Source organism: Larus michahellis, chromosome 7 (assembly GCF_964199755.1).
Source record: "Larus michahellis chromosome 7, bLarMic1.1, whole genome shotgun sequence".
NCBI lineage: Eukaryota > Metazoa > Chordata > Aves > Charadriiformes > Laridae > Larus > Larus michahellis.
In genome coordinates, this window is record NC_133902.1 from 12,539,649 (window position 1) to 12,556,830 (window position 17,182).

General features: G+C 56.7%; 1 protein-coding gene across 9 annotated transcripts in view; it reads left to right on the forward strand.

Moving 5' to 3' along the window:
* Window positions 1-4,718: 4,718 nt before the first annotated feature.
* TSPOAP1 (TSPO associated protein 1) overlaps window positions 4,719-17,182 on the forward strand; it is a 73,516-nt gene continuing 61,052 nt past the window's right edge. For 8 of the 9 annotated variants that reach the window (XM_074593444.1, XM_074593446.1, XM_074593440.1 and 5 more), the window contains exon 1: window positions 4,775-5,250. In XM_074593444.1, coding sequence (XP_074449545.1) covers window positions 4,915-5,250 — 336 coding nt within the window. In that variant the 5' untranslated portion in view covers window positions 4,775-4,914. Of the gene's footprint in view, window positions 5,251-17,182 lie in introns of all 9 variants that reach the window. The other variant, XM_074593441.1, reaches the window with a different exon arrangement.

Consider the following 17,182-nt stretch of genomic DNA (forward strand, 5'->3'; position numbering starts at 1 on the left):
CAAACGTTTTTGGTCGGGGATCATTGTGGTTACGAATATTACAGCCCCTCAGCGTTCACTGCGGGGAGAGGCGCCTGGAAAGACATTTCTTGCTGAGAGCAGCAAAACAGAATCTGCTACTTTTTCCTTTTTAAAAAAAAAAAATAAACCACCACTCCATTTTTTAGTGCCCTCCCTCCATAGTGCATGTGTTTTGGCAGGTTCCCGCAAGGAAACGTGTCCTCTCCATACTGGGGTGAGCTCCTGCTCTCCGAAGGACCTCGGCTGGTTCATCCTTGCCCCTGCTGGATGCGGCTGAGGGGGGGACAGGCAGCACGGTCCCTGTCCCTGCAGACCCAGAAATGCCCCAGGTGGGGCAGGGGCTGGGGCAGAGACCCCTCCGGGTGCCATGGAGGGTGTGGGTGCCCGTCCCGGTGCTGTCGGGGTGGCTCTGGGGAGGGTTATGGGCACCTGCAGCCACCCGTCCAGGCTCTGCCGACATCTGGGGTAAGAATCAGTCTCCTGCGCCAGCCCCGGTGCATCTAATGGTGCTTCTGCCCCACCATGTCCGGGGCTGCACCGTGACCCCAGCACGGCCAGCCTGTCAAAGCCCCTTTTCTGCTGGGGGTTCGGTCCCTGCGCTGCTCCACAGCATGGTCCCACCAGCGGCCGCGTGCTGCTGGGGGTGTCAGGATGAGGGGGAAGAAGCGAGTGTGGGCGACGGGGCCGCTCACGCCTCCTGCTTGGAGCTGCGCCAGGGCACGCCAGAGCAAACCCCGGCCACAGGGTGGGTGCAGGGAGGTGGGAAGCGGGAGCTGGGAAGTGGGAAGCTGGTGGGGAAGTGGGACAGGGACACCCCTCGCCCCGGGAGAGCAGGCACCCACGCGTGTCACTGCGCGTTCCTGCAGTCACCCTTGTGCATGGAGGCAGGAGGGGCCGTCTCACTGATGCCACGCCCAGGGATCTGCCGGAAAGCAGGTGGAAACGTGTTGGCACCCACCGGTCACCTCAATCTGGAGGTGCCCCTGAGTGCTCATACGTGTCATCGTCCTCGCACCATATGCAGGTCCCGCAGGGCTGGCATGGCCCTGGGCGCTCATCCTCACTCTTCCTCCCCTAGCTGAGACCACAGTGGAGCTCCTATGAACCTGGTCCCTGCCAAATGCCAACCCCAGAGCCAGAGGAGGAGCTCAACAGGACACAGCAGGCACTAATTGGTCTTAATTGCCCTGAGCAGCCTCACCTGGGGCCCCACTCTGTGGACCTGCTGCCCCTGGGCCGGGGTGTTATTTAAGCTCAGCCCTGGGGCTTTAGCTCTTGTTTGAGCATTGATGGAGGTGACCTTCTACGTCATCTTGTCTCCTCAGTGGTCCCTGGATCTGTACTGTAAGATGCTTGTGTCCAGCCATGTCTTCTGGATGGACCCTAGATCCATGTTGCAGGTAGCTTGCCTCTGGCTCTGCACCCTGCATGGACTGCCCCCCCCGCCATCTGTGCTGCAGCCTTGTCTGTAGTGCTGCCTCTGTCTCCTCTTCCTCCTGTTCCTGCTTCATCTTATCTTGCCTGGGGCTGTCAAGGGACCCTCTTAATCAGTGTCCTGCTCAAAAGCTGTGGGATGGTTCTCTGGCTTTTGAGGACCCTGTGTGTGCTGGGGTCATGCTTGGCTTCTTATTTGTTGCCAGCTGTGGAGAAGTCTCCCCTTGCCCTTCCCTGACAGAGGAGAGCAGGAGGCCCTGGGGGACTGTGCACTGTCCAGGCACAGGCCTTTGGTGATCAGTGGGTGTTGCTGGAGGGCTCTGTGGGGATCCATTTTCATCTCCCCAGACTTGAGCTGTTGATGGTGAGCTCTCCTTTATCACCCGTTTTTCATCTGTTGCTGTATATCATCACCTCTTTTCCCTGAGCCTGTGGTTTCCCTTGGTCTGGGAGAGCTTCAAGGATCTCTCTAAGGAAGCGCTTTGGCCCCTGTCCTCCGCAGGGAGCACAGCACCACAGCAGGTCCCTGGGTGACCTGGAGGACCAGGGGTGCCTGTAGCACCCCATCCCCGTAGCTCTCAGGAAGACTTAATTGACTTACAGCTCAGAGAGCTCCTGAGCCACTGAGTCTTTGTTTAATAGCCCACATGAAATTATCTTCTCACCTTTCTCAGGAAGGTCTGCAGCCATGACTTATCCAGCTGGCTAAATAGCTGTAGGCTGCCCAAGATGTGAAAGATCATCTCCAGCTTCTCAGGCTCAGGGCCCCAGGAGAGAATGGGTGGGAGGCGTGTGGACATCCCATCCCGAGTCTTCAGTGAAGGCTGTGGGAGATTCAAAACTGAGCCTGGGTTGTCCCTGTCCCCCTCTTTCTCCAGGGCAGCAGGTCTTGGGAGTGCCATGGAGCCACGTGGGTCTGGCACCGGTGCGTGGGAGAAGCAGAAAGCTGCCCAGGGGGCCGTGGTGGTGGCGGCACATCCCAGATGAGATGAGCAGAGACCGTGAGCAGCGCATGGCGGTGGAAGTGCAAAACAAGACTTGTCGGAGCAGGGTTTCCAAGGAGGCCGTGCTGTGAGCGACGTGCGTGCCGCTCGCAACCGCACGATCTTATCAGTGGTGCATTTCCCTTCCCATTGCTGGCTCTCGCCTCCTGCTAATTAAACCTGCTTGTTCTGTCCTGTCAGCGAGTTGCACAGCACCCGGAGATTCTGCCTGGTGTCTCCCCGACGGGGGTGGAAACACAGAGTCAACAGTCATGGGCAGGGACCAGGGGGATCCCAGCAGTGGGAGGTGGTGGGACTCTTCCTGAGCTGTTCCTGGAAGGGTAGGGCTCACTTAAGCTGGTGTTTTGGAGGTACACAAGTACCGGGAAGCGCAGGAAGGTGGGATCAGTTGTTTGGAATCTTCCCTCTGGCCTGTTGGCTGTGTTCACTGCTCACCACCAGCTTGGTGCTCCCCCCACCATGCACACGCACTCCTTAAAAACGGTCAGCTCGGGGATACCGGGATTTGGGTGGGAAGGCAGGCTCCTGCATGCTGCGAGACCGTCCGACCTGGTGGTAACTCCCCGTGGCGCAGGGCTCCATCTAAGTGGGTCATCTGCACCCTTTGCAGTCAGCGGTGAGAAATAACTGTCTTAGGGGTGATTTGCCTGCGCTGCCTTCACTCAGGCAGCGATGACACATAGCCGAAGGCATCCGCTTCAAGAGCTGACACATCTGCAGCGTACACATCTGGATGTGCTGACAAAGGTCTCAAAGGAGGTGCTCGCAACGTGGTGCCTGAAAGGGGCACCGCGGACCCCCTGCGCGATACCTCCCCTGGAGCAGGAGCCCCAGAGCAGGCTCCCCTGGAGCGGGAGCCAGGACCCCAAAGGCAGCCACACACTGTGAAAAGCCAAATGCCGTCCCCACCCCGCAGCGGGGAGGCACCAGCAGTGAACTGCGAGTTGTTGCCCCACACGAGGAGGCGGGGAGGCAGGACCTGGCCCCACTGCTCAGCGACGGTATGAGGCCTGTGCCACCCCTCCTGCTTTTTGGGATCATCAAACCTCACTCTGCAGCGGGGCGAGCTTCGAACAGGGCTGGGGAGCAAGGACCGACAGCTGTCCCCCAGGGTGGCCCCGTGGCTTTCCCCCCCTGAGCACTGTGCAGCCTGATGAATGAGATGATCTTCATCAAAGACGCAGGGAGTGGGCAGAGAGAGACAGCACGTGTCTGCCTGCTCTGCATGCGCATGTGTGTGTGTGCTCGGAGATGGCAGTGCCCCATTTGCTATAGCGATCTGCTGCCTGTTCCTGTCTCCCCGGATTGCATTTTGAGCAACCTGGTCTAGTGGGAGTTGTCCTTGCCCATGGCAGGGGGGTGGAACTAGACGGTCTTCAAGGTCCCTTCCAACCCAAACCATTCTATGAGTCTATATCAACCCCCACCACCACCATCCGCTGTCTCTCGCCCCTGCAGCCCCTGGCCCGGGCACGCTGAGGGCAGGGCCCAGCCTGCGTTTTCAGTGGCGGGTTGTTTCCAGCGGGCCGTGTCTCGGTGATCGTAAAGGTCCCTTCCAACCTAGACGGTCCTATGGTTCTGTGTCGGTGGGGGGCTGAGGTGTTGCTGGCCCGGAGGGAAGGTGTGGGAGCAGCCCCGGGGCAGGGCCGAGCTGCCCCTTCTTGTGCCCAGCGGTCACCCGAGCAGGAGGGAAAGGGGACGAATCCCGCGGGCTTTCCCGGGAGCAGCCTTGCTCGCCCTGCGCCGGGTGCTGTTCCCAGCCCCCCCCCCCCCCCCGCATCCCGGCGGGGTGCGGGGCTCCGAGGGACCCCGGCGCCGGAGTGCGGAGGGGTGATGCGATGCCGGGGGGCAGCCCGCTCCCTCACCACCCCACCACTCCCCACTTCCCCCCCCCGCTGCCGCATCACCCCCGCTGCCTCATCAATAGGCAGCAAACCCCGTTCCCGCACCGTTGCCATGGAAACCGGCGGAGCCGCCGCTATTGGCGGCCCGGGGCGCGGCGCGGCCCCCCCCCCCCCCCCCGGGGTGCACGGCCCGGCCTAATATTGATGACTCGGCAGCGTCTGCGCCGGGGGCTGCCCGAAGCCACGGTGAGGGGCTGGCAGCTCCCCCGGCCCCTCCGCTACGGCATCCCGGTCCGGGCGGGCGGGAGGCGGGCATGGGGCCGGGGGCGGCGGGGGGCTGAGGGCAGCGGGCAGAGCTGCCTTTGTACGGTGTGTAGCGGGGGGGGCGCGGCAGCCGCCCGCCCGCCGATCCGGCGGATCCAGGCGGGGATGGAGCCTCCCCCGGCGCAGGGATGCTGCTGCTGCCGCCGCCTCCGTCCCCGCCGGGAGGGAGCGCGGCCCGGGCTGCTCCCGCCGCCGCGGCTCTGATGCCTTCGGGATTCCCGAGCCGGCTCCCGGAGCCACGGGGAGCCCTCGCCGCTACCGGGTGAACCCAACGCCCTGCCTCAGCCATGCAGGAGCCGGAGCGGGGGGTGCCCAGCGCCGACCCGCCGCAGCGGGCAGCGGGACAGAGCGGTGCCCCGGCAGCGCGCGGTGCCGTACCCGCGGCCTCCGCCTGCCCGGACCTGGACACGCGTGAAGGCGTGGGGGGTGAGGGTGACAGGGCGAGCTGCCAGCTGTCCCCAGGGCCGGAGGGGGCCAGAGCGCCCCAGGCCCAGGAAGAGTCCCCAGGGATCCTCCGTGGCCCCCCTCCGGACCCCCAGCGGGTTTGCTCTGCACCGGAGCTTGTTAGGCCACTGCGAGCGATGGATGGGCTCGGACGTGACCGGACAGACAGACCCCCCCAGGTAAGGTGGCTGCCGGGGTGTGTTTGCTGGCAGGCGGGGTGCGGCGGGGTGTGTTTTAGGGGGGAGAGGCGTCGGGGCATCAGGGAGATGTCACCTTGGTACGAGACGGGCATGGGAAATAGCTGCGCTTGGCTGTGGCTGAGCCACCCACGATACCTTCCCCATGGGGCTGGGAGCTGCCAGAGCCGCTGCCACACACCGGCACGCGAGAAGGAACTGCTGCCTTCGCTGCCCTTCCGCAGGGATTTCCAGCTGCCTCTCCCCTGGCTGGTGCTGGAGCTGGTGCGGGGTCTCACTGGAGCCCTGACGGGGCCAGCGCTGGGCAGAGCCCACCTGGGGCAGACACAGCCCCTGCACCAGCAAAGGCTCAGCCACCCCTGCGGCGTCTCCGCACTCTGGCAGCATCAGTGGCTCTGCAGGTAGTGGCGGGGACATGATTCACTGCCACCCCCTTCCAGAGCACCCCCTCTTCGCTCAGGGTAGCCCGGGAGGGCTTGGGGCACCTGCACTGCAGGGAGAACCTGGCCCTGCAGACAGCACCGGAGCACCTCGAGGTAACGCAATGCCCAGTCCCTTGCACAGCTCTAAAAACAGACCAAAAGACTGCCTCAGACCCTCACCTCCTCAGTCCAGGCCACAAAAGTTCATCAGCTTACCCTGCTTAGGACAGCTTGCCCTCCTTTCCCATGGGTAAAATCAGTCATTTTCCAGGGATCCCCTGGGGTCTGGGGTAGCTCTGCGGTGCTTTTAAAATAGGGTAGGAATAAGCTCTCGGCCTGTTCTTGTGGATGGGGGAGAAGAACTGAGCAGTGCTGATCGGTGTTTAGCAGGAGGTTTTTGAGCCAAGCCTGGGCTCCTGAGCCTGGCTGGAGAGGAGCCTGGACAAGCCCACGGGAGAAACAGAGCTGCTGGAATCCCACTGAGGGAAAACGGTTTCACTCAAGCACAGTTTCTTACGTATCTTTTTGGAAGGGCTGTTGATTGTGATGCTTAGGGAAACACCACGTTTAACCATGCAGTGCTTGGTCTGCCTCTGACCACAGCCCCTGGCCGTTCCAGAAGCCCCCCCAACCAAAAAATGGGGCAGCAGAGTGGGAAGCATTTCTGCTCCCACACACCTTTTCCATCCATCCCGAGAGTCAAATCGGTTGTGCCAACTTCCTGCCCTCTCTCCCTTTGGGAGAGCTGGCTGGCGAGGAGGGGGTGGGTGCTCTGCCTTGGTGGGAAAGGCTGGGAGCGGCAGGGGGGCAGGTGGCTGGAGCAAATGGGTGTTTGTGGATGCTCCAGCACCGAATGGCATCTTGTGGGGTGGGGAACTGTGCACCCAGCTCTAGCTGATCCCTGCAGTGGGTTCCCCATGCACCAGCTGTGCACATGGGAGGTGGTGGAGGGGGTGAAGACCCGGCTTGGTTTCTATGGCGGTCATTGCTGAACACCTGCCATTCTGCTTCCCTCGGGCTTCTTCGGGTGTTTCCCTGTGATGCTGGAGGCTACTGGCTCGGTGGGTGACTAGTTTTTCCCCTTCCTGCTCCCATGGGCCTGTGGCAGCACCATGGCTGTGTCATCATGTACCAGAGTAGCGGAGCAAGTACCATGGTGGTACTTGGTGATACTGATGGTGCCATGGTGGTACTGTGGTACCTGGTGGTACTGTGCTGTACTGGGGCAGTGCCATAGTAGTGCTGTCATGTTACTGTGGCTGTACTGGTGGTACCATGGCGGTACCATCCTTAATATTGATGTCGATCTGCAGAAAGGCTAACTTGTCTTTTCCTGGGGAAAAAAAAATCCATCATTTTCTCCTGAAGTCAAGTGGCTTTAGTGACCCGAAAGGCTTCCAGTTCAGACCCAGGAGGGAGCTCAGCGCTGCTGTCCCTGGCAGAGCAAGCGCCGGTGCTGCTGGGCTGTGGAAGCCACATCCTCAAACCCACTTCCTCGGGAGCAAGGTGCTGTGTTACAGCTGGGGAGGAGGGGACGCCTACATAGCTCCCCTCTGAAAGCACAGCTCTTCCTGGCCAGGCTGGGACAAGCACTGCCAACACCGTGTGTCCTGCTGCCGGAGCTGGGCTTCCTTTAAGACATCTGTCCTTGGGATGTCAGCGCTGCATTATGCAAACAGGACAGCTGCCTCCAGGGAGTGATCTCCTAGTGTGGGGAAGAGCCTCCTGAGGGCTCGTCGCTGACAGAGTTTATTAAAGATGTTGATTTTATGACGAAGCTCTTGCCGTGTGTCCCAGCCTCCGCCACTCTTGCTCTGCCATTCCCGCAGGGACAGTCTATGGGCAGATGTTGAGACTGTAGGTCAAGTTAATCTCAGCTTTCTTGATGGCTGCAGAGGGTGGAGAGCTGTTGCCTTTCTCCCATCTGGGAGCTGGGAGGGGTCTCTGGAGTTAGAGAGGTAGGTTTGGGGGACACACCTGGAGCCCCTGCCCCGAGCAAGGCTGGCTCCAGTGCTGGAAGAGGTTGCTCAGGGTCTGACCAGGCAAGCATTGAATATCTCCAAGGGCTGGGATCCCACCACCCTGTCCTGAAGCTGCAGCACTCTCATGGAGAGGAATGTTCTCCAGAAGTCTGGTGGGAATTTCCCTTGTTGCGACTTGCGCCCATGTCTTCCCACCCGTTTGCGATGTGCCTCTGCATCCTGCAATGCGCTGCAGGGTTTCCTAGCTCCTCTGCAGGGGAAGGTGTCCCACCGTGTTACCACTGACTGATGCTACCTGGGGGCCTGCTGTCACAGACGTATTCTTGGTCCCGGGCCATTGAAATCGCTCTGATCTTGCTTTCCAAAATTCCTGTGCGGACACAGAAGGCAAAAAATTACTTTCCTGCTGAGAATCTCCAGGCACTGCAGGTGTAGGCTCCCAATCAGAATAATGAAAATCAGAGGAGGAGAAAAACATTGTCTGTGTAGGAAGAATGGGGTTAAAGTGGCACAGATACAGTCTGGCTGGAAATTGGAAAGTTCCCATAATGCTGTCAGACAGATTTTAGAGCACTTCCCACAAGGGCTCAGTTGTCTGCATCTCTTATGGGATACTGCTCCAATGGGATCTGCTTTGGCCCTGGAAACCGGGGATGGTTTGGAAGTGGGTTGCTGTAGTGAAGGCTCTCTCCTGATGCCCCAAATTGATAGGGGAGAGAGGAGCAAAGTCATTCAATTTTGGCGTATTCCCTGCCCTTCACTCTCAGGATTACTCGCCCCACAACCTCCTCAGCTGCCCCTACAGAAGGGATGAGCTCGGTGGCTGACCACGTCCCTGTGCTGGCATCCCATGAGCCACACAGGCAAGGAGCACAGCGAGGGGGCTCGGGGTTGGCTATCGTGACTACTTCTTAATCTCAAGAGGTTGCTTTGGATCCGAGTTTCTTAAAAGCCAAGCCTCAGCTTGCCCTGAGGTCAGAGGGAGCTGAGGATATTCAATAACTCTGTAAAACCCAAATGAAAATACTTAAAACAAGGAGCCACCCCCCAGCCAGTAGGAATTTAAGTATCCACAAAAGAACCTGTTGCTCCCAGTGGCGCTTGATAACCCAAAGCACAGATGCAGTAAGAATTATAAAATGCTGGTAGAGATCCTCCATGTCAAGTGTTCAGGCCAAGCTGTGTTTAACAACAAGATCCGTGCCTTTTGGAGGAATCTGTGGCACTTCAACAGCTTCAAATTTTCCACTGGCAAAGCTGGAAAACTATTAATTTAATGTCTGAGGGTGCACAGAGCTGTACCCTTGACTAGAAAGGGTAGGTCAGCAGAATAAAAGGTGGCACTAAGGCAAGAAGGTGTTCCTGGGCAATGAAGCCGGTTCTTGCTGCTACAGACACCATTTCCTACAATCCCAATTAGCAAAAGATCCTACTCCATCTTGCTCAAAATCTGAGCAAATTAATTTTTCTTATCTTGGCAACGCTCAGCCTCATGCAAATGACTTAGTGCTGTTTTCTGCAAGCACTGAGCCTGTACGGCCAACCCGAGAGAGCCGCCTGCCACGACGAGCCAGTGCGACTTCGTTTGTAGGAATGAAAAGAAGAAAACACAAAGCGAGACTGTATTGAAGGGGAAGGTAATTTTCATTTTTACTATCTTTTTAAGTAAGCTCATGCTCTCCGTACAAAGACATGTCCAAATGGCTTGGCCAGGTCACTTGCGTGGGACATGGAGGACAAGGGACACCAGCCATTGCCTCCTTGCTGTGTCCTTGGCTCCTCTGGACTGGTGATGACAAACCGGTTTTAGGACAGAGCTGTCACACCATCTGGGTGTTGGCCATTGCTGCGCCATGATCTTTCGCCTCCGCATCTTTCTCATTTTACCCTCTAAATTTGTGGCGAGGGGACTTGCCAATATCTTTGCTTCCTTGGTTTGAGTTTCCTATAGCCATAGTCTTCTTCCTGCCGGAATAACCTGAACAGAACCGGCACGTGCAATGCTGGCAGCCTTGTTGCCCTCCTCCTGCTGTGAGTGCAGGCTTTCCGCATCCCAGCCATCTGCTTAATAGTTCTGGGAAAATACCCTTTTGGGCATCAGTTTTTTGCTGCTCTTGCCGTTCACATTTCCATATTGACCACTAACAGCACCTCTGGCTCTTGTGAGTGGTGCAAGGGGATGACTTTTTCCCTCCACCTCTTGGCTACTTGTTAAAGCCGTTGGAGATTTGGGGCTTCTCATTCCAGGACAAAATCCTGCAGTTGCTCCAAATGAGTTCTTGCTTCACTAAGAGGTGCAAGGAACGTTGTTCCCAACGTCTGGGCAACTAGAAGAGGTTTTAGGCCAATGTGACCCAAGCAGAAAAGGTGCTCTTGGCCCCTGGGAAACTCCAAGTAACTTGGAAAATGGGTAGAGGCTGGGGAGAACTGTGGAGCAGATATTTGGGTAAAAACTGAAGTGTGCCTACGAAATCTGCCACTCTAGCTCCCTGATGTGTCTTCCAAGGTGGAAGGGCACATCTCTCTCTTCAGAGCTGAACGTGGTAGGTAATCCAGTTTCTCCACTCAATAAAACCAAACTTGTGAGACCATGAATACTGCTGCCGAGGCCCCGGCATGGGAAGGAGACCTAGCATTGACTTTTCAAGCTGTGATCATGTTGGAGGGCAGTGGCACTGCTGTACGCGCAGGGGATTTACTGACCTGCAGCTCGGTGGCATTCCCAGGTGAAGCCTGACACAGCCCGGGGCCGCTCACTCCGGACAGGCACTTTGTTCCCAAGCGCATCTATCAGTACCAAAGTCTCACGCCTTTCCAGGGAGCGTTTCTCTGGATTAGAGTTTCTGTTACAAGAGAGATGAGAGATAAGAGAACAGTCATCCCTGTTCTAGCCATCAAAATACCAAACCTGGAATTTTATCAGGCTAAATTTTTATCAAGTTAAATTTTATCATTCTTCCCCAGGGTTTGGGGTGGTTGGTTTTTTTTTTCATGCTTACAAACTTAGAATTATCTGACACGTGGCATCTGAAAAGAGAGTCCAGATGCTCCATAAAGACCTCGGGGCTGCCTGGGCCTGAGCCTGCAGTGCTGGGAGCTGCAGGCTGACCTTTGTTCAGACCTGAGCAACAAAACCGCCCCAACAATTTCTATACGAAGCCAATATCCACGTCTTGGTTCAAATGATTGGCAACACGCATAGGCATGCAAGAAGCAGAGGTTGCGAAGTCTTTTCTGTGTTTGCACGGAAGATGTTAACATGCTTACTTCCCACTTCTTCTACGTTTTGCATTTTTCTAGTGGAAATACTGTTGCTTGTGCCTACTTCTCTGCAGAGTCAAGGACTCGCTCAGCAGTACCCAGAAAAATCTCCAATGGGGGGAAAAAGGTAGCTTGGCTGTCTTGGCTCCTGAACGGGCACCTGAATTTTACAACCAAACTGGGTTTTATGGGATATATTCTGGCTTTCATACATTTCCAAGCTGCGCACTGAAACAGAGAGGCTGTTAGCGTCCCCTGACTGTGGCGGGGATGGAGCACAGTCCTGCTTTACCAGCGTGGGGCTAGGCCAAATCTGTCTGAAAGCTGATAAGAGACAAGGGAGAAGCTTGTACATTGGTGCTAAAATGGTAGTTGGTAGAACAGGCTTTGTCCTTGCCTCTCATCCTACAGAATGCAGACATCTTTCTCACAAGGTGGGAGAAGACCCTACAAGGGACAGAGGGGTGCCCGGGGGTGACAGAGCGACCCAAGGCAGGAAGGTGATGATGTTGGTGTGGTACTTGAGGAGCTTGCTTGGCTCAACCCCGTGCTGCAGGTTATCTGGTAACCAAGGTGGATCATATCCCAGCAAGCATCGGCTGCAGTTTCTGGCTGCGCACATCCCAGATTTGTGTTTAACGTGGAGAGAGGCTGGGCCGCAGCTGGGGAAAGCCTGTCCGGGGCCACATGGGCCTTGTCGTGCTTCTGCGTTAGGCAGGTAACGGCCAGCTGGAAGGAGAATGAGTTACAGGTCTCTACCACACCGGAGAGCAGGGCGAGGTGCAAATCGAGGACTGATGACACCAGCAGTTGTTCGGCCAGGTGAGCACCTGCACCCTGAGTGGGACATTTCCCCTGCGAGAGTCCCCGCTGGCTCCATCCACAGAATCACAGAATGGTTGGGGTGGGAAGGGACCTCTGGAGATCTTCCGGTCCAACCCCCTGCCAGAGCAGGGTCACCCAGAGCAGGTGGCACAGGAACGCCTCCAGGTGGGTTCAAATGTCTCCAGAGACGGAGACTCCACCACCTCTCTGGGCAGCCTGTGCCAGGGCTCTGACACCCTCACCGCAAAGAAGTTCCTCCTCATGTTTAGGTGGAACTTCCTATGTTCAGGTTTGTGCCTGTTACCTCTTGTCCTGGCGCCGGGCACCACTGAGAAGAGTCTGGCCCTGTCCTCCCGACACCCACCCTTTAAGCATCTCCGGGAGGCCTGCCTGCTGTGGGTCTGTGCTGGGCTCTGCGGCGTGGGGAAAGGAAAGGGCTTCTCCAAATCCTCCGTCCCTCTCAGCTGACTGCCCGGTTTTGTGTCTGATTGTGAAAGATGGAGAAACATGTGCGCAGTCCGTCAGGAGCAGTTCAGAGCTGCGTTTCCAACAGCCATGCGGTATTTTGGTGTCATTTTCTCTCGTCTGCTTGCAAAACCTCTTGTATTTTGGATTTGCTGCTAAAGATGAGAAATCGTGCCGCATTGCACGCTGGACCCGGCTGCAGCCTTGGATTTTGGAACGCTGACGCTCTGCCTCTGCCCTGGGAGTTTATTTTCCGCTCACATTCCTCCTTGTCTCAGTTTTGCAGGAACATTAATTTCTCCTGGTTGGGGAGGCTGGAGAAGCTGAGCTCATCAAAGGACAGCCAAGCCAGGGTGGTCAGGGCTACTGAGCTGATTTTTCTCCTCCTGGAATAGCTGGGCTTGTTTTCCTGGGATCAATGACAGTGCTTTCATAAGAGGCTTTAAAGACAGAGAGGACCTGAATTTGTGGGACTCCCATTTTAGCTGCATATCTCATTTTAAACACACCGTGAGGAATACATGAAGAGCTGGCAGTGGTCAGAGGGTGTGCGGGAGAGGATGCCTGGGGAAGCGTAAGAAACAGCAAATATACAGTGAGCGTTCCCTTGAATATTCTCTTAATATCTTGCAATCTGTGGCTCCAGCACTCCCCATGCCGGAGGCAGTAGCTTTGAAGTTAATAGCCTTGGATGGATTTTTTCTTCCGTGAATTTGTTACGTGGGGTGATAAAAATCAGATAAATGAGGAGATCGCACAAATAGGGGCCAGTGGTAGGCTGGAAGAGGGATGGGCAGCGGGAGAAAATGCTGACTCATGGAAACGGGAGTTGGCAACGCGCAGGGCGAGGAGCTGGTGGGGAAGTGCCAAAGGAGTCAACGGAAGAACAGCGATGTTTGTGTCCAAAACCAGGAACCCGGCGCCAAAGGAAGGAAGCAGAACAAGGACATGGAGTGGCAGAATAACCACGACTGCATCCCAGGTGTATCTCTTACAAAAGGCCCATGCCCTTACAAAAAATAGCCCTTTTCCCCATGCCGGGATGCTGTTCGCCGCGGCGCGAGGCGTGCTGGCTGTGCTGGCGGCGGGAGGTTCTTCTCTTGCTCACTGACCGAGCGGGAGGCGATGCTATTTCTGTCTTGCTTTTGACACGCAGTGAGGGCACTGCGGAAGAGCAGCCTATGGAAAATAACTCTTTTCTGTGAGGGAGCCGATTCCCTTGAAAGCGGATGGCAGAGGAGAAAATGGATTGGCAATGACAGGCTTCATTTCCAAGTGGTGTGGATTGGGAAGTTAAGGAAACTAATTACCGAAGTCAGCTGGAACGAACAGCTAAAGGGCTTTGACATGGTGGAGGCTTGGTGACAACGATTTCAAATGAAGGAGGAGCGGGGGGGTTAATATATCCAAGATAGCAGAAGAGCTGGGGTAGTTTCACCTCGGAAATAGGTGTCTGCAAAGGAAGGGGGTGGTTTTCAGAGATGGCTTTTGTGAAGCAAACCCAGCAGCGGGACCCATATCTGCTGCAGATGGGGCAGTCACTGGAGGGACATCTTGAAATTGTACGCGTTTTATACATCTTGGAATTGTGTATGTTTCAAAATTGGTCATGAGACCGCCTGTTTCCAAAGGCCACCTGAGACCTCCTGCTCATGGGGCCACCTGGTAAATTCCTCCTCCCCGTCTGGCTCTCCGCAGGGATTATAAACCAAGGCTGAGCTTAGACTTTGGCACCTTCCCCAGGGCTGGCGTGGGGGAAGCCCTCTTGGCCGGTCGGTGCCAGGCCGTGCGGCGAGGCACCGGCAGCCCAAGCCGCATTGCAGAGCAGCCGCTGCAGCGTCTGTTGTCCTCACCGCGGTTTGATTTACTGTCCCCCAAATGGCTTCCTGCAAGTTTTCCGCAGGACTTTAAAGACTGCGCTGAATGCTGGGTGCTCCAGGGGGGATTTTTGACTGCGTGACCCACTTAGCAGCCTGGCTGGGCACCTCTCCCTGCAAAAGATGGTGCAGCTCTCTGTTGCTTTTTGAGGTTTTCGGGTGAAAAAGCAGCAGCTTGCTTGCAGCTGCCACGCTGAGGCTTTTCTTTGTTTGCTCATTCTCAATGCGTCCTGAAGAAACTGTATTTTGGGCTCTACCTGCCAAAAGAGGCGACAGATGACGATGATTTCCCTGTGACGGAGGCTTCAAAGCTGTTTGTCTGCTGCAGAGGGGAGCTGCGGTCTGCTCTCCGCCCCCAGCCTCCCTGCTGCTCTTCTCCTGCCTTGCTCTGGTTTTAGAACTTTTCCCCCATGGCCAAAGAACATGTCACTCGGCTTAATTTTTTTAGTGGCCAAGGATGCACTGGATCTTGGGGACGTGTCTGCCTGGACCCTCCCTGCCACCCCGCGGTGGCTGCTCTGCCTCGGCTCCTGCCAACTCCAGCTCACTGAAAACCTCCCTGACTGAGGGATGCTTTTGGATTTCGGCTCCTGCCGGCATTTCTGCTTGCCTTTATCAAGAAGAGTCACTTCAGGGGCAGCCTCGGTGCCTCTTCTCCCTAACGATTTCCTCAGCTCCCTTCAAAAAGCACCGTCCATGGGGGCCACGAGTGTGGCTGCAGCGCACAGTGCAGGAACCTTAAGGAACAGCGGAGTGGTTGATAAATTAAAAGCTATTTCATTATAGGAAATGAATGTTTAATGAGCATGGGATGACGTCTAGACAGTCCTTCAGTTCCAGGCTCTATGCGGTCTTGGAGGAGGGTTCAGCCGGTGCAGACGGCGCCGGGAGGAAGGTTTGGCAAAGCTTTCCAGGGCCGTGAGGTGCCTGCGCGGGACAGATGTTCTGGCACAGCAAGGATCTCCTGCCTCCGCGTCTTCTTGCCGCAGATGCCCCTTGTGCCTCTCTGGGCAAAGCCCCAAGGAGCCGCGGCCGCAGTGGGACGTGCTGGCATGGGGGGAGGCTTGGCTGCGTGCCTGGCCCCAGCCTGGAGCACACAGTCACGCTCTCCTGCTCCACGGCCGGGTGTCCTGCAACATCCAGGGAACTGGAAAGGTCTCTGCATGGTCTAGGGCATCCCAGCCTTTGCCACGTCACAGGCTCTGGAGTGATGGCAAGAAACCTGGGCTGAGCTGGGGACAGCCCAGTAGGGTGAGGGTGAGCGGTTGTAAGTCTTCGCACCCTGTCCCAATGAAGATGTTGTTTTACAGCTACAAAAAAGGGGTTTCTGATACAGAAATTCAGATGTATGTCCCCAAAAGATCCCCCTGCCATGCTGGAAGTGCTAATTGTTCCCTGCAGAAACCCAGCGCTGACGATGTCAGAAGTCCTGGCTGCCTGACAGGGAGAGCAGGAGCACCTCAGCTCCTCCGCAAAAGCTCTCCAGCTCCTACCCCAGGCGCAGAGGTTGCTGGCTGAGGTTGCTCAGCCTGTCTCAGTGCAAGCAAGCACAGACAAGAAGCTTGAGGCCTCTCGGCAGCGTCAAGAAGATGGAAATAATGCATTTTGACTTCATCCCAGGGCCTGCCTGCTTGGCTCTGGGGATGGGTGAACCAGCCCAAGACGCTGCCATGCAGGGCACGGGAGATGCTGGTAAGACCCCCACCCGTGCACCCCCCTGCTCTGTCCCCCGTCAGCACCCACAGCATCCCCTGCATGGCTGCCCAGCCTGAGAAATTGCTTCTTTGTTCCTGGAGCTGGCGATGGGGGGAATACTCTCTGGGAGTCCTCGCCGTCCCGTGGAAAGCTGCAGGGATGGGACCAATGCCGCAGGATCTGGCACTGGGTCTCTGGGCCCAAGAGCACTGCACTGCGCAGGGTGCCTGGCTCCCAGGGGAGCTTCTTGGCTCCCCCAGGCCGCTGAGTTTGGGGAGCTCCTTGGTCCCTGGGCCTGCCCCATCCACCCTTGGGAGCATCCCCAAGGGGTTGGAGAGCAGGAGGGGGCACCCAGACGCCTGGGGGCTGGGGCAGTAACTGCGCCTTTGTGCCTAGGGGAGGAAAAAAAAAAAAAACCTAGAGGAAAATAAATATATTTTTGCTTTCCCACAAGTGGAAAGCAGTACAATCTCTTCCCATGGGGCATTTCATCCAGCTTTCTGAAACCCTGGGATTTCTGCAGGGTGGACAACTACAAACCGCTCTGCCCAAGGCCGGTCAGCTTGTGGCACCTGCCGTCCCCTCCTGGTGGCTGAGGGCTGGCTGGACCTGGGGACACTGCGTGAGTGGAGGGGGGGCTGGGTGTTATCTTTTGAGGGTGATTTTTTTTTTTGGATTTCAATATCTTTCAACTGTGTTTTCTTTCCCTGCTCTGTCAAGTCATTTCCATACAGGCATGAGAGGCTGGGAGAGCTGTGGCATGAGCATGGCAGCCATGCTAGGGGATTCGACGGGGTGGACTTTGTGGCACCGGTCTCTTGCCCTTTCTTTCCAATGGCCATGACTGAGAAGCAAAAATATAGTATTGGTCAACAGCGTAGTGAGTTTTAGCCAGTCTCAGACCTCCTAAAGCGTAGCAGCACCTGAGCACTGTGAGCTGCCTGTCTGACTTCTTGCTACGAGAAAGCTTGGGCAGCATTTCTTTGGTAGCCAAGGGATGTTTCGCTCGTAGCCTTGGCTTGCAAACTGCAGAAGCAGAGCTGCGCCCCGGGAAGGTCGCAGCTGCTCAGCGGCACAAGCAAAGATGTCGTGGGCGCTGGGAGTGGGTCCTGCGAGACCTGCCAGGCTGCTGGGAAAACATCTGGCTGGGTCTTCCCGAGGTGCGTGGCGTGCTGCTGCCATATGGCAGCTGTGAGGCAATAGCTTGGCCACAAGCTTTGCTAACGCACAAAAATACTTTTTGGGAGCCTGCTTCGGCAGTGAGCCTGCGGCGAGCAGCTCTGAGCAGGAAGCAGTAACCACAAAGCTATATATACAGCTCCCGGCAGAGCTGCTGCCGCTTTTGATGTGACAAAATTAAGGTGGTGTTTTGCAAAGAACTCCGGCA